Source organism: Mastigoproctus giganteus, chromosome 3 (genome assembly GCF_048544385.1).
Source record: "Mastigoproctus giganteus isolate SK-2022 chromosome 3, ASM4854438v1, whole genome shotgun sequence".
Taxonomy (NCBI): domain Eukaryota; kingdom Metazoa; phylum Arthropoda; class Arachnida; order Uropygi; family Thelyphonidae; genus Mastigoproctus; species Mastigoproctus giganteus.
Genome location: NC_143577.1, coordinates 224,249,046 through 224,266,905, shown reverse-complemented (window position 1 = coordinate 224,266,905; position 17,860 = coordinate 224,249,046). Strand labels below are relative to the sequence as shown.

The 17,860-nt window shown below is 35.8% G+C and overlaps 1 protein-coding gene across 2 annotated transcripts in view; it reads right to left on the bottom strand.

The window, feature by feature from the left end:
* The window catches only part of mahj (LisH and WD40 domain-containing protein mahjong), a 305,108-nt gene that overhangs the window by 109,194 nt on the left and 178,054 nt on the right, over positions 1–17,860 (bottom strand). For both annotated transcript variants that reach the window (XM_090369657.1, XM_090369658.1), the window contains exons 20-23: positions 17,129–17,210; positions 12,621–12,760; positions 9,136–9,217; positions 2,243–2,367 (exon numbers count right to left, since the gene is read on the bottom strand). In XM_090369657.1, the coding sequence (XP_090225783.1) occupies positions 2,243–2,367; positions 9,136–9,217; positions 12,621–12,760; positions 17,129–17,210 (429 nt within the window). The remainder of the gene's footprint in view (positions 1–2,242; positions 2,368–9,135; positions 9,218–12,620; positions 12,761–17,128; positions 17,211–17,860) is intronic.

The window sequence follows — 17,860 nt, the reverse complement described above, 5'->3', positions numbered from 1 at the left end:
TTTGATGTCTTCACCAGCACTTCAAATTCATCAAATTTATTTACTATACTCCTAGCATTGGTGTACATGCAAGTATACATAAACCTATTCTTACTATTAGATACCCTAACACAACCCATGTATTTACTTGTGCCATGATGACTCCCAGCAGTCCTTGAAATCCCCAGCACCTTGCTTTCCAGGCTGGTACTCATTTCAATAGAAGCAGTGCAAGAATCACTTTCACCCCTGCCTGCAGCTACTGTTGATCTATTAGTCTGAGAATTCCCCCCAAGCTAGCAGTTTTCCAACCCACCTAACACTGCCTTGATAGCATCAGCAAATATTCTTGCACCCTATCTATTTGAATGTATCCCATCCCTGTAGAAACAATCTCTCCTGTTAACAAGCACAGACCATGCTGAGAAAAATTCTACCCATGAGCCTTGCACAATTCAGGGCTGAATTGATTGAGAAGGCTCTTGTCATATACTCCCTCCTATCATGTCTTTGCAGAAATGCAGACACTTTCAAATTTAACCCTAATTCATGACATTTTTATACAGGGTTTCTCAAAAATATTGGTACAAACGTTTAGGGGAGGTAGGTAACATCTAAAGAAATGTGAATCGCATAGGAATCCATAACCAGAAACATTACCGTAAGTTGGTAGACTGCGCTGCGCTATTCATCAGTTCGCGAGAGGGAAAATTTCTGGTTTACTCATTCAAGCAGTAGTCACCGCACGAAGAGCATGCATCGGTATACGAACTCTGAGCTGGCAGACATGCACCTAGTGTATGGATTAGTAGAGGGCAATGGATGAGCCACTCAACAAATTTATGGAGAATGCTTCCCAGATAGGCATGTACCAGACCACCGTTTGTTTGCAGGTGTGCATCAAAATTCATCAAAAGACCCATAATCGCAAAATTTGTGATTATGGGTCATTTAGAGGTTACAGGAGTAGTGCGGGCAGACCACGTTCGACGCAAACTCCCGCCATGGAAGAAAGTGTGTTGAATGCCGTCCAGAATAATCCTACTACCAGCACACGTGCCGTTGCTTCTGCCTTAGGAGTGTCTCTTTAGATGTTACCTACCTCCCCTAAATGTTTGTACCAATATTTTTGAGACACCCTGTATATATCAATATATCAAATAATTAAGCTAAAAATATATATTAATACATTTAGCTAACTAATATTTTATTTGAATTAATTTCTATTCTTATTACTACATAAAGCTACTTATTTTCTGCATCACTTGCTTCCCTGGAAAAATTGACAATGGCAGATATATTAGGTTGGTCTCTGATTTCAATTTACAGTGCAATCCTTGTTGTGTAATTCCATACAAGCATTTACAAAGTACATGATGGACTAATGCATTGGTTGTAACATAGACTTTTAATGGAAACATTTCCATGATAAATTAGTATTAGCATTAGTAGAGGCATATGATGCAAGAAAGAAAGCTTATACAGAACAAATCCTTAATTAATTTAAAAAAAAAAAAAAAAAACTCTCCCTGAAGTTATATCTGTATTAATTATTCACTAATTTGGATAAAGTCCAAAAACTAAGACTTCTGTAATGTTAGCAGAGCACATGTGCTAAAACAATCATAACAAAACTCGATGTGCAAAAATACATTTCATATCATCCATGTTATAAACAAGAAGGAAGTCAGAACAAAGAAATAGTATACATTCCATTACACTAATGTGATGCGCTATTCCATTAGTCTAATGGGTTTCTGGCATCCTTGGAATTTCTGCTTAAGTTCTTGGATGTTAACAATAAAAATTAGAATTTGTTGATTTTTCATGATCTTTCATGCATTTGCTTTATTATCTACTGGGGAAATTTCCTTTTTTTTTTCCTGTTAAATTAAAGCATTATCAGCATTATAACACAAATATGATATTTCTGTATACTTACAAAATTTCTGTTATTTGCTGTGGAAGGAAAGATTAATGTACCACAGTGGACTTCATTTTTGTACTTTCATTTCAACAAACAGTATATTATTTTTAGTTTCCTTCACACTGTGAAGAACTACCAGCTAGTGTCCTTAAAAATGAAATGTTATACACTTTTGTAGTGCTATAATAATAAAAATATTTCTTTCCCCCATGCAATATATCAAATAATTAAGCACCTGCTTGTGCATGCACACATTTAAATTATGACAAATTTCTCATATCGATGCTTCTTAAATACTACCCACACTAAAGCTTGTTTTAGATCAGAGAAACTTACCAACTTTTGAGTGGCAGAAGAACATGTAACTGACCAGAATGGGGGTGCCTGTAAAGTTGCCCCTTTACCAGGTACTGTAGGTAAACCTGCTTCCCTTTGCAATGCACTAGCAGATTCTCCAAGTCCTGAATAAATAAACAACCTTTTTAAACATTAAAAACATTAATATAATATTACTATCACTATTATACGATAATATTAATAATCAACTGTACTGTTTTATTAACACAACAAAGCATGTGCCTGTCATAAATATAAAAGATATAAAGTACACAGAAAATAATTTTAGGTCTGTTAAACAACTCACACTCACACAAATTGAGTTAATGAAATTCTTAAATGGACCAACAGAATAGTTTAAAATTTTTAAATAATGTGAGAAAGCAAGCTTCCTATTTAAAAATATATATTAATACATTTTGGTAATGAAACACCACAATTCATGTGGTATGTTTCATTACCAAATGAAAATCACAAGATACAATTATTATCATGAAATATTCTTGAATCTCATCTTTGATTTTCTTCAAAAACAAATATAGAAATGGACAACGTTGAACCACATTTAAGGATAAAAGTATTTCTTTTGCTCCCAATGAAGTTTGTGTGATGTTAAACATCATCATAAAGTAAAGAAGTAGGTTACTATTTCAATGTAGGTACTGAAATAGTTTCAGAAAATAATGTTTTCTGCATTAGGATTTTCCTATACTGTTACCTGGAGACAATATTGTTGCCTTCAGTGACAGTTATATGGCTTGGTCTAAGGCTCTTAAGAACCAACTATGTTTATCCATGAATCAACCTAAAGTAACTAATGTCATTTCTAATTGAATAACATATACAACAGGTGAATCCGTTATTCATTAAAAAACTCAAAGGCATTCTTGTGACCAGTTTATGATATAGCAGTCATTTCCAAAGAGCCTGAGCCCAAAGCGAGTTGTTATGCAAATCGAAGCAACTGCAGGTGAACTACGGCGCATGCGTGGGTCGGAACACAGTATAAAAAACACTTAATATTGAGCTCCATTAATCAATGTTACTCTTGTTCTTCAGATGGGAAAGGCAGCGGATTTAAGCGAGTTTGACAAAGGCTAAATTGTAATGGCCACATGACTGGGTCAGAGCATATCCGAAACGGTATGGCTGGTGGGATGCTCATGGTCAGCCATGGTTAGTACCTATCAAAAGTGGTCGAAGGAGGGAAAACTCACGAACCGCTGGTGAGACGTTGGACAACCATGGCTCATTGAGGTGAGCGAAGGCTCTCCCAGATGATATGTGTCAACAGTATAGCATTTTATTATACTGTTCCTCAATCTGATCAAAGTATTGCATCCTTGATTCTTGGGAGAGAGTTCTGAGTATTGAAGCAGTGCAATATGAAAGTCAACCTACAGTACACTCAGTCCAGATCCCAGAAATACTTCAGCTTATACCTGAGATGCTTAATAAGAATTATTGAATTCACAAATCACTCTTCAGCTTGCAGCTCCCATTAGACATTTCTTCCACAGGTGTCTTATGTTAAAGAATGATGTCTTGGAGATGCTTTATCTTGTAAAAAAAAAAAAAAAAAGGCGCATCTGCGGAAGTGGTGTTGAACTGAATCTATTGGCTGCAGTGGATTTGCATCTGAATATTTGCCAAACTGTAATTGAATAATTCCTTTTAAGCCCCTTAGAAGTGTCCCTGAGTTGTCCCAAACTATGTTGTTTGCAGAAGTTCGCAACTACATAATGGTTATAATCTGAAATGTGATTTCTTATGCTTTCTAGTATATAGAGAATGCTAACCCACAAGTTATAGGAGTGGTCATGTTATGATGATACCAATAATAGTACACATTTTTCCAGCAAGGCAATAATAACAGGGCTGGTTTAAGAGAGTGCAAGAGGTGCACAGCATCTGGGCTGCACCTTTAATAAAAGTATAGCATTTAAGTTTTTAGCTGATTTTGCCCCTAAATTAATGCAAGTTCCTACATGCTGTATATTAAAAGAATGTTTTGAAAAGCTAATGTTTAAGTTTACAGTTATACTAAATGTTCTTATTTCTGTAATGATATCAAATATATATTTTTAATAATAATAATTTTTTTTTTTTTTTTTTGTCCTTGCCTTTTTCCCCATTATATATATGAGGTCAGCGTTTTTACTGTTTTGGCGTGAATTTTTTTTTTTTTTTTTTTTAATGGCCGGATGTCCTTCCTGACGCCAACCCTTTATCCGGGCCGGGGATATGCGGTGGTCATTCCCTGACCTTCTGCATCCTCCGTATTTGGTGGTCACGGGCTCGAACCCCGGTCTAATCAAGAAGCTTGTGCTACGCACTACTGCTCCTGCCCACCTGGCTACGGAGGCACCTTTAATAATAATAATAATAATAAAATGATTTGGCTCAATTTTAGGTTAAAAATTTTATTTTATGATAGTTTTCCTTGTCACATGTCATTCTATGTTGTATCCATCATACACAGTGTGCCAATTAAATAACAAGACTGACACTACTACAAAAAAAAAATAAATAAAAAAAAAAATAATAACACTAACAGCAAAGTAAGGTTATATATTTTTGAAGTAATCACTTCCAATGTGTACACACTGTTTACATCTTTTATACAAGTTTTGAAAACACTTCTGGAACTCCTCTTCTGGTACCACGTTCAGCTGGTCAGCCACTGCAGCCTGGATGTCCTCTATCGTCCTGTATTACATTCCTTTTCATGGCTGTTTTGGTTTTGGGAAAACCAACTCTCGTCACCGGTAACGATTCTACTCAAAAATGTTGGGTCATTGTCAACAAATGCCATCAAACGATGCAACACTTGACTCTCTTTTCTCGAAACTCAACGAATGCGGTACAAAACAGGAACAAACTTTTCTCTTATCCAGATCTTGTTTTTTTTTTTTTTTTTTTTTTAAGGAGCATTAGCAACTAAGGCCATATTGCTCCGGGAATATGCAATGGTCATTTCTTGACCTTACTGCATCCTCCGTATTTGATGGTGACGGGCTTGAACCCCGGTCTAATCAAGAAGCGTGTGCTACACACTGCCGCTCCTTCCCACCTGGCTACAGAGGCGCCTTCTTATCCAGATGATCTTTTAGAATTTCTCAAACAGATTCCTTATTGCTACTGATCATCTCAGCAAGCAAGCAACCTCGCTGAAATTGATCTGTCTTCAATCAATTTTTTTCTTAACCTTTCTGACAACTCCCAGTTTTTGAACAGAGATCAGTCGGCCAGGTCGGGGATCATCCTATAACGACTCACATCCTTTACGAAAACAAGAAAACCATTCGAACACTCTTGGTCGAGACAAACATTCATCAGCATAAACTTTTTTTAAATCAAAAATTTCCCCAGCATTTATTCCCAATTTACAATAAAATATAATTGCTCTTGGCTTCGTTTTCAATTTTCTGACGACATGCACAAAATTGCTATTACTCTTTACGTCATAAATCACGAACTACTGACCAGACAAGTTTAAATTTGCACTCGTTGGAAAGTTATTTGGTTTGGTTTTTTTTTTTTTTTTTTTTCAGGAGCATTAGCAACTAAGGCCATATTGCTCCGGGGATATGCAGTGGTCATTCCCTGACCTTTCTGCATCCTCCATATTTGGTGGCTCACGGGCTCGAACCCCAGTCTAATCAAGAAGCGTGTGCTATGCACTGCTACTCCTGCCCACCTGCCTAAAGAGGCGTCCCGTTGGAAGAGCACACTCTAGTGGATCTAATCATATACTATTTTGGCCTCTTATATTAATACTAAATGCAGAGTGCACGAGGTCTCGTTATTTAATTGGCACACTCTGTATACATGATGCTGTTTAGTTAAGCATGTACAATGTGCTCTGTGATTTTTTGAAATAAATGATTTTGATTCAAAAGAATAAGGAGTATGCATCAAGTTTTGTTTCAAGTTGTAAAACTGCATTAGAAATATGCAAAATGTTACAGATACCTTTTGGAGAAGCTGCTTTATCAAGAGTGCAATGTTCAAATGTTTGGGTTGTACCTTCAAGAAAGCACCACTTGTCTATCTAATAGTTTCTAAACAACAATAAAATGTCTGTAGTTCAACCCCTCTCACTCTCCAGACCTTGTTGCCACCAATTTCTTGTTTCCAAAAGATAAAATTGAAGTTCACAGAAAAAAACCTAATTATCTTAAGGTAAGCCCTGAGGAAGCTATGGCCATAGAAGTCAGTACAGAGTTTGTTAACTATATGCATCCTACTACTAACAGATTAGAAAGAATACTTGATGAGAATCAACTGAAAGAGCAAGCTAGCTTTAGGACAGGATTCTCAACTATGGATCGCCTTCACATAATATCACAGCTAATGGAGAAAGCAAATTAATATAAAACACCATCATGGCTGACATTTGTGGATTATGAAAAGGCATTTGACTCCATACAGCATAAGGCAATGTTTCAGGCACTGGAAAGACAAGGCATAGATACCCATATATTATGATTTTGAAGAAAATATATGAGAATGCTACCTCCTTTATTAGACTAGACAAAGACAGTAGCAAATTTAAAATTGGGAAAGGAGTTTGACAAGGAGACACTATCTCTGAAGTTGTTTACTGCTGCCCTTGAGGAAGCTTTCAGAAGGTTAGACTGGTCGCAGAAAGGAGTCAATGTGAACAGAGAGTACCTAAACCATTAACGATTTGCAGATGACATTGTGGTCATCAGCCACAATCCAAAAGAATTAGAGGAAAATCTTAATCAGTTATGCAGAGTTAGTAAGGATTTTGGACTAAAGATGAATATGGCTAAAACAAAAGCAATGATGAACAAGTATGCCACAGAAAGAGATATAATCATTGAAGGAGCAGTAATTGAAAAGGTGGAGTCATGTACTTATCTGGGAGAAGTCATTAACTGTAATAATGATAAATGGCTAGAAGTCGAGAGAAGAATAAATTTTGGATGGATAGTGTTCAGGAAATATAGTCACATACTGAGAAGCAATATCCCAATTTGTATGAAACGTAAAATTATGAACCAATGTATACTCCCCACCATGACTTATGGATGTGAAACTTGGACACTCACCAAAAGAATGGAAGAGAAACCGAGAACAACAGAGCGAAGAATGGAATGAATTATATTGGGAATCAGACTGTTAAATAAGAAGAGAAACACATGGATTAGGCCACAAACTAAAGTAAAGGACATTCTTATCAAAACTAAAGAACTGAAATGGTCTTGGGCAGGACACATAGCTCGAAGACATGATGACAGATGGACTAAGAGAATAACAAAATGGTACCCAAGAGGAGCTAGAAGAAAACGACGGAGATGGACAGACGAAATTCATGAATTTGTGGGTAGTAAATGGATGGCAATTGCATAAAAAAGAAGGAACTGGAAAGTTGCTGGAGAGGCTTTCATCCTGTAGTGGATTGATAATGGCTGATGATGATGATGATGATGCATCCTACGCAGTTTGAATGTATGAAGAGAAAAAAAAAATTTCCAGGAGAAAAAGCCCTGAATACTACCATCTAACACTGCTAATTACAGCTGTAAGTTTATTGCAATAAATTAACTTAAATTCCATCATCAGATTTGCTCTGGCATAAAGTTAACAATGTTATATGTTACATTAAAGTTGGTTGAAAGTCCTTAAGTTCATTGCAATAAATTAACTTTACTGAAATAAATTCCTCTGGTCAGCAACGAGTAATGATTTTCAGAAATTTTCCAAGTGGCTAGTAGATATGTATATACATCCACTGTATTTCAATAGAGGCCACATAGAAAAAGAAATGTTAGTCTGTTCTTTTCTGAGAAGTTTCCATTTTGAATTTCATCAAGTATGGGTTATACCATTATGTTAAAGAAATTTATTTTAATACAAACTTTCTATTCTAATACAAATAACATAATAAAACATTTAAAAAAGTTTTTTTTTTTATCTCCCTTTAATCCAAATTAACCTGTGCTTGCCCAAACCTCTCATACACATATGAAAAGGAACAAATGGGTGTTCTTGTGAAGCAAGAAATGAAACTTAAATTCCATTGTAAGATTTGCTCTGGCATGAAGTTAACAATGTTATATGTTACATTAAAGTTGGATGAAAATAAAAGTCCTTAACTTTTTACACTAATTGCACAATATGTGATCCACCCTTCCATTATTTTGTGAAGATGACATTTTAAAAATGTATGGATTGTTTTTATTTCCCCATCCCTCTCCTGGAAAAAAAAAAAAAAAAAAAGGGGGGGGGGGTAAGCATTAGGCAAAAGTGGAGCAATCCTATTACTCCAAGTTTCAACTATTCATATTTCAACTATATATATATGGTATACCTCAGAAATGAGGAGACTATCCTCATTTCTGAGGCATGACATATATTTTTTTATTTTACTCATGGATTTTTAAATATTTTCAACAGTAAAATTTGTTGAAAGATACTATCCTCAGATTCTGCCAAGAGATATTACTAACAACATTTTGGTATCATTAGTACTATCTATTCACAAGAACAGAACCTGCCAACTTCTGAGTTTGCTTGTTATGATATACGATCTTAATGATTTTGCACAATGAAAATTATTTATATAAATTATGAAGTGCCTAATTTCTGGGAGTAACTATATAAGCAAATTTAAACTTAATTATGCTTGTTTATTTAGACCGTCAAATTAATTTAAGCATGTGATACAAAATGGTTTAAATTTATAAGATAACTAATTGTATGTGCATTACTTACTCTCCGGTAAATATCCCTCCCAGAACTAAAAGCTGTATTAGTAATGACCAGTAGAGTTTATGTAATGGCTGAAAAGCAAATATGTGAGAAAAAATTGTACAAGCATTTCTATTAAAGTAAAAAAGCAAGAAAACACACTTCACTACCTTTATTTAGAAGATGGTGGTGAATGAGCTGTAACAATTCCTTTTCATTGTAAACTATTTTTGTCTGGGCAACAACTTCTGCCTAGAAAAATATTAGCACATACTGAGCAACGAAACTAAAATAAATCAAATAATGCCTGTGATAAAGAAATTTATATATATAATTCAATAATCATAATTCTAAAAACTTTTTTTTTTTTTTTTTTTAATTCTGAAATGTCCAAAAATGAGCTAGCTATTTTATGATTTTGAAGCTCAAACTTATCTTTCAATATTCAAACTGTGTTTGCTCAAACCTCTCATACACATATGAAAAGTAACAAATGGGTGTTCTTGTGAAGCAAGAAATGAAACAAATTCCATCGTTAGATTTGCTCTGGCATGAAGTTAACAATGTTATATGTTACATTAAAAAAAAAAAAATAATAAAAAAAATATATATACACACTGATGAACCAAAACATTATGACCAGCAAGTCGTTATGCAAATCGAAGCAACTGCAGGTGAACTATGGCACGTGCACAGGTCGGAACACGGTATAAAAAACACCTGATATTGAGTTCGGTTAATCAGTGTTACTCTTGTTCTTCAGATGGGAAAGGTAGCGGATTAAAGCGAGTTTGACAAAGGCTAAAATTGTAATGGCCACATGACTGGGTCAGAGCATATCTGAAACAGCACGGCTGGAGGGATGCTCACGGTCAGCCATGGTTAGTACCTACGAAAAGTGGTCCGAGGAGGGGGAACCCACGAACCGCTGGCGAGACATTGGACAACCACGGCTCATCGACGCTTGAGGTGAGCGAAGGCTCTCCCGGATGGTAAGTGGCAACAGAAGGGTGACTGGGGTACAACTCGCCAGTAATTGGAACAATGGTGATAGAAGTAATGTGTCACAACACACAGTACATTGAACCCTGCTGAAAATGGTGCTGCATGGCTAAAGGCCGCTCCAAGTGCCCATGCTAACCACGGTTCACCGGCAACAGTGCCTACAATGGGCATACGAGCATCGAAACTGGACCTGGAATGATTGGGAGAAGGTCATCTGGTCCAATGAATCACATTTCCTGTTGCAACATGTGGACGGCCGGGTACATGTGTGTCATTTACCTGGGGAAGTGATGCCACTTGGATGCACCGTGGGACGAAAACAAGCCGGTGGCGGCAGTGTCATGCTTTGAGCGATGTTCTGCTGGGATATGTTGGGTCCAGTCATCCATTTGCTGGGCACACTGAACATTTACTGACATTTACCACCTACCTAAACATTGCTGCTGACCAGGTACACCCTTTCATGGTAATGGTCTTCCCCTCTGGTGGTGCTGTCTTTCAGCAGGATAATGCACCATGCCACACTGCCTGGATTGTTCAAGACTGGTTCACGGAACATGAGGAAGACTTCCAGGTATTTCCCTGGCCTCCAAATTCCCCAGACATCAATCCCATCAAGCATCTGTGGTTTGTGTTGGAACAGCAACTCCAATCTGCAGCATCTCAAGCACAGACCTTACAGGAGTTAAAGGATTTAGCATTAGCATTAGCATAGGCATTTGATGCAAGAAAGCAAGCTTATGCAGCATCAGCCAAAAAAAAAAAAAAAAAAAAACCCACTTCCACTTCACCCCTCTGTTCATTCAAAATACCTGTCCAGCTGAGCCTTAAACTTATTTAGGCTATCAACCTCCACCACAAGGGATGGAAGTCTGTTCCACCAACCAACCACCCGCTGGCTAAAGGCAAATTTCCGCACGTCTATCCTACATCTGTCTTTCCTCAATTTGAATTTATGCCCTCTCAGGTGATTTTTCTGAGCTAGAGGAAGAATCCCATCAGCATTGAGCATGCTTAAACCATTCAAGGCTTTATACACCTCTATCAGATCACCTCGCTGGTGCCTAGTCTCCAGACACTGTAATTTGCAAAACTTAAGCCTTTCTTCGTAAGAGCACCCCTTTGTTCCATTCACTAATCTTGTTGCCCTTCTCTGTACTCGTTCCAGCAGCTCTACATCCTTCTTGAAATGAGGCCTCCAGACCTGTATACAGTACTCTAGGTGTGGCCTGACCATCGCCTTATACAATGGAATAATCACCTCCTTATCCCTGCTGGAAAAATTCCTGTAAATCATTGACAATACTCCATGAGCTACTCTTGCAGCCCGTCTGCACTGCTCAGAGAACTTCATATCTGCCTGCACAACCACCCCCAAGTCCCTTTCATTCTCTACCACTGTCAGTGTAGTACCACAGAGTTGATACGTTGCTCTGGGGTTGCTGTTTCCCATGTGTAGTACTTTACATTTGTCAATGTTAAACTTCATTTGCCACCTCTCAGCCCATCTGCTCAACCTTTCCAGATCTTGTTGCAGCAGCATAGTGTCAGTAGTGTCCTTGACAACCCTGCCAACCTTTGTATCGTCTGCAAACTTGGACATTAAGCCCGATATACCATCATCAATATCATTTATAAATACAGAAAACAATAATGGACCCAACACTGAGCCCTGAGGGACTCCACTAATAACATCAGTCCATGATGAGCAGTGTCCATTGATTACCACTCTCTGTCTTCTACTCCTCAACCACCCCTTTATCCATAGCAGAAATTTGCCTCCAATGTCACACTGCTCCAATTTGTGTAGCAGTCTTCCATGTGCAACAGTATCAAAAGCCTTTCTAAGATCCAAGTATATAATATCAAAGTTATTCCCTGCATCCAGTTCTTTTGTGACTGCATCATAGTATCCAATCAAGTTGGTCAGGCAAGACTTCCCCTTAACAAAACCATGCTGTGTCTGAGCTATAACTGAAGTCTTGTCTAAATGATCCTGCAGTGCTTCTTTAACCAGTGCCTCCATTAATTTTCCTGGAACAGAAGTTAAGCTCACAGGTCTATAATTACTTGTGTCAGCCTTTGATCCTCCTTTGTGAATTGGGGTCACATTTGCACATTTCCAGTCTATGGGTACCTCCCCTGAGTCCAAGGAAGCTCTCATAATTATGGCTAAGGGTTTGCTTACTTCCTTTGCTGCCTCCTTTAATATAACTGGATAGATCCCATCCACCCCGGGTGCCTTTCTTGTGTTTTTGTGGTATCTAGTACCATTTATTGTGGTATCTAGTACCAACAACTATGTGTTGGTACCAGATACCACAAGACACATTTAGAAATCTTGTAGTGCCCATGCCTCACCGGGTATGAGCTGTTTTGGCTATACGTGGGGAAGGTATATTGGGTAAGTGGTCATAATGTTTTGGCTCATTGGTGTGTGTGTGTGTGTAAAATTCTTATCAGAAAGAAAGAATTAATTCTAAAAAGGTCATTTACTCACATTTCTCAGTCCTGAATGTTTGTATGAATTCATTTATTTTGTCAATGAATATTAATATTTCAACTAAAATTAAATTAAAAACTTGAAACTCACACTATCACTTTTTTAGTAACTTTTGAACCTTAATATCTATAAAATAATGATAATTACCTTGTTAATTTTATATATTGATGATTCTATGCCTGTAGTCACTGGTGCTCCAGTTACTCTCTCAATTAATTCAATACAATGCCTACAAAACTTTACATGCTCTTGACGCTTATCTTGAAGCACTGGCTCTCTCATCAGAACTAACAGTGGATATAAAGTTTAGTGCAGAATAATTTAGAACAGTCAAAGTCAAGAGTATTAAAACTAAAATAAAAATTACTCTAATAGTGGGTTTGATGTAAATGTGTAAACAGCAGCCTAGCCTAGGTTGCAGTTTACCATTTCTTCAAATTGTAGCTAGTGTCTAGCTACAATGTGAGCTCAGATTACTATTTAAGTCCTGAGATTTAACTAAACATTTATGATATAATACAGTACAATACTTATGATACGACACAATATAATACAACATTTATGGTATAATACAATATTTAAATTTGAAAATGTTTACTATTTATATAAAAAACTTGCAATTTATTAAATTATTTAAAAAAAAAATAATGCCCTTTAAAAAAATTGTCCTGTCCTGTCGAATATTAGCATCATCAGAATCAAACAAACAATTTCTTCTGCACATTCAGTTTTCATTTGTATTTGATTGTGTACATAAAAGCTGTTTGCTGTGAGTCAGTTATTGCTTGCATGCACAGGCACTTATGGCAGTACTCAGTTTCAGTTTTTATACATCAGAATTCATTTTTTTGTCATCAACTGTGGAAGTTTGTAGGACTGATGTCCAGATTGCATGCAGGATGTAGTAGAATTTCCCAGTTGTAAATGTCCATTGAAGAGGTTGCTCAACTGCCCTACATGTGCTTTCATGTTGTTGGCAAAATGAACTCCCTTGCTTCCAAAAGTTCTGAATGGTTTAGAAAATTTTTAGCAGCAGCTCTGATCTCAAAGCTGATGGTTGTTTCCTGGGGCAGGCACTTCAATTGCTGCCATCAGAACTTTACTGCACATGGTAACATCTTCTCTAATAGTATGATGGTTTTGTCCTTTGTCATTTGTTTGGAGAAGACAGGATTCAGATCCCAATGGAAACTGACTGTGATCCTGAGGTAACATATTGCAAAATCAAGTCTTCGTATGCTGCCCCAAAAACTGCACAGCCGATTGATGACTGCTGTGCAGTTATGTCAGTTGCAAAAAAACAGTTACAATGAAATTGTAAATTCTTCTGGCCACAGCAATCCAGAGTATAAATGGACATTTATTTATTTAGGAATTCTAAAAGCCTCTTCAATCAGAATTGTAATTAGTCAAGGCAGAGTGAGTAGGCTCCCCCCCTACTCACTTTTTCATCTCCAACTTTGGAAAGTTTTTAGGATTGATGTCCTATAAATGATGAGTTATGATAGGTTTTCCAGCCTACACAACTTGCAAATTGGCCAACACACATGCACATACAAACAATGTAAACAGCATAATATGGTCTTAGATGCTAATACACTATATAAATAATAACAACATAGTGATGCAGAATGCTTCCAATAAAACAACTGGGTCTTGAGTTCATAATCTTAAATCCATGTTTCCCTTAGTGCTATAATTCAGAGGAATTCATTTCCTGTGTGTTCAGAATGCTGTAACTACTTGTGAGAAATTTCAAGTTCAAAAGGTAACAGGGAATCCATCTGGCAGAAATCTTTCATATCCACGGTACTTCTTCAGTATTTGATAAATGCTTGTTTTGAAAATACAGACTAAAAGCAATTTCTTCAGTTGTCTTCATCCAAAATTGCGGAAAAAACAATGATTAAGGTGTCACCAGTTAGGGTTACTGATCTTCCCACTTTAAGTCATCCAAAATGCTTCTATGGCCTTCTGTACTTCAATCTAGTTATCAACACTTTTTTTGCCACATGATGTACAAGCATTGGTCTTCCTGAATTTTAAAATTTTGTGACACAAAAATTTGTTATGGTAAAAAGTGAAACTAGTATGACTTTTTTGGCAAGGATCAAACTACAATTGACACCAGCTCCCCAAGCAGAGCAACTGCTGAGTTGGCCATGCAGGCACAGTGTGCATATTTTTAGAACTATCTTTGCATCAACCAACAGTATCTCTATATTTCAACAGAAATATTGACAACAGCAGTTTAGTATTGCAAAAGATTTTATTGAAGAAATGCTGAGCGTGAACGTAGTAAGGTAAGCCCATTTAGCAATAGACAATAAAGTAAAAAAGCAACTGTCTAAAAGGGATTAATGGACATGGCAAAAGAAACAAAGGAAAATCAAACAGGAAGAAACATAGCAAACAACTTTGCTTATACTTTTCTGGTATAAGCAGAATTGTTCCCTATGCAGTTTCTATTATAACTGACCATTATCCTCTATTTCAAAACTGTTATTCCTGGAAAGAAAAAGACATGCAGCATTTATGATTCTGTGGGTCATATAAAACAGTGTTTCCCACTCATATAGACTATCATACAAGACAGCAACTGCATCCAAATATATCACTTATGAGCTTTATTAAAGTGTAGTATGGTTACCACACATTTCTTTGCTTACAGCCATGATATCATACTGATATCTCAATCTATTCAAAATGTTACCTTCTTTATGGCATTCAAATACTGTATCAGGTCAAATGTGGCTACTGTCCTGTCACGTAAGCCACCACCAATTAGAGCTTAAACTGTAATATAGCATACAGAACAAATTCTACCAGTTTGCTATCATTATACAGATCAATTAGCTAAAACTGTTAAAAATCATTACTGATATTATTTATATGGATCATGCTTTTCACAAACTGCAAAAATAGAGTTTCACCAGACTTGAAAGAGAAATCAATCACTGCTAGCTGATAAAAAATATGGAGCATCATCTTTCATAACATCATGTACAGGTAGTTCTCGACTTTATGAGTTAATTCGTTCCTAGCGCGTGCTTGTAAAGTGGGAATTTATTTCCCATAGACAATGTTAAAAACAGGGGTTACGTTATCAACATGAAATTAGTTAGCTAATTAGTTTATATTTAAACAATGATTGATTTATCCAAAGAAATGAAGACATAGTTTGTAAAATCAAACAAATTATAATAATAGACAAATAATTTATGACTTACAAATGTTAAAGAATGTTTATTCTTCATCATCATCATCGACTAAATGCACACTTGTTGATCACTCATTATTGGCTCGGCACTCATTGGTTGTCGTCTTCTTCAGAAATGCTTCAAGAGGTGTTTATTTCCAAGATAATCTTCTCTTTTCTTTATAAATTTCAATAGCATGCATAAGCATTTTTTAACAGAATGCACAAATTGCAACTAACACAATTTGCACGGAGTAAACAAGTTTACAAAGCTTAAAAAAAAAAAAGAATGAAGACAAGATTCTGAAAATTTGTTTTTTATACGATTGAAGATTTCAGTAAAGGGCAAACACATTTCACCATAATAACGTAAAAACCCAGAGAATTCCAGCTATCGGTATTTTCACAAATGCAATAACATGGAGTTTACTACCCATTTATAATTGCTTGTAGTAACAGAAAAGCCCAATAAACTGGAAAGTGAAAATTGTTTTTACTGTTTTATGGTTTTGACTTCCAGAAATATGCTTTAGAAAAATATCACAAAGTCATTCAAAATTGGTTCTTATAACATATGATAACAATGAAAATGTAGTGCGTTTAATGATTTGAATTGGTAACTAATACAATTTACACTATAAAAATGACCTTTTAGGGAGTTATACAGCAAAAATTTGAACTTCTGAGGTTGTGGAATGAATTACCAAAAACAATGTGTTACTGGGTTTACATTACGATATTTTTGCGATTCGATGGTAACAGATTAATATCATAAAGCGGAGTACACTGTATCTTATAGCTACACACATGGTTTGAAATGCAGTATTTATGAATGTCTAACATTCATTTTTAATGTTCATATTTTCGATTTTGTTGATACTTGGAAAAAAAAAAAAAAAAAAAAAAAAAAACTCGTAAACCCGGGAACTCTTAAAGCGAGAACTGCCTGTAATTACAATGATACAGAGCTAACAAAAACTGAAAATAGTACAAAAACATTTTTAAGTGGTATATCTATCACAGGTTACGATTGGTGTTTATGGGCCCCAGTAACCACATTAGCAAGAGCGCAAGGCTGTACTGAGTGGAGTGTGTGGGGTTCGAGACCAGCTGTTGATAGTCGTAGATTTCCTCCTCAGTATCTCGAGTTAGTCAGTCTCAAGGCCAGTGCTATTAGCAAGTCAAATCCAAGGATCCTGACTAGGAATGCATTTAAAATAAATAAAAAAAATTGGTTTTTATTACATTATTATATAAATTTATATTATCATAATTTTTGAGACAATCTCAAATTTGGTCCTCCCTTGAAATATGATAGCCTGTGTGAAACATTCCACTTAATGAAAATAATAAAAAATATTTTTAAGTTTCAATATTAAAGTGAATGTGGGTAACATATATACTCATTTAGAAGAAATGAAAATGGTAATAAGTATATTATATTTAATGACTTTACCTTGGAGCTGACCACTTGTAAAGAGAGGAAGCTTGCTAATAATCTGTTTTACTGTTTCACATCGAGTAAATCCACATAGAGACTACAAAGGAAGTGAATATTTGTTAGAATATATTTTCTGAAAAGGGAATATTTAATAACACTTGAGAACTTTATATTTATTACAAGACTATATCAAACCAGTATGGATATCACATGATTCAAGAATGGATTATGGAGCCATTTGCTTTTCCAGTTAGGTCAGCAGTTAATAGGTAAATGCCATGAATGTCCATTAATTCAATGAATTCTCCACCCACAAAAAGTGTCTTAACTACAAATAATAGCCTGTAATAATAGTGCATTAAAAAAGAAACAAGTCACATTTAATGGTTACTGACAAACTTCTAAGATCATGTAAGAACTTAACATAGCAACATAGGCTATAATAAAGACAAGATTAGGAAATTTCTTGTAAGTTTGATGTGCATGCCTCCAAAGAGCATACAATATCATTCAGCAAGATTTTAATGCTGCCTAGTCATGGAAGCTCAGAAAAGGCTCTTTACAAATACTATGTTCAACAGTATTCAAGTGGCATTGGTGTTTGTGGCACATATTATTTAATATGTGCCAAAAGCAAAAGAAAAGCCTAAGAAACTTTCAGAGGCTTCAATATTATATTCCTTGGTTTTTGTATACGTTTCCCCATGGTTTAATAGATTTTTTATTTATTATACAGTGATAAATTTC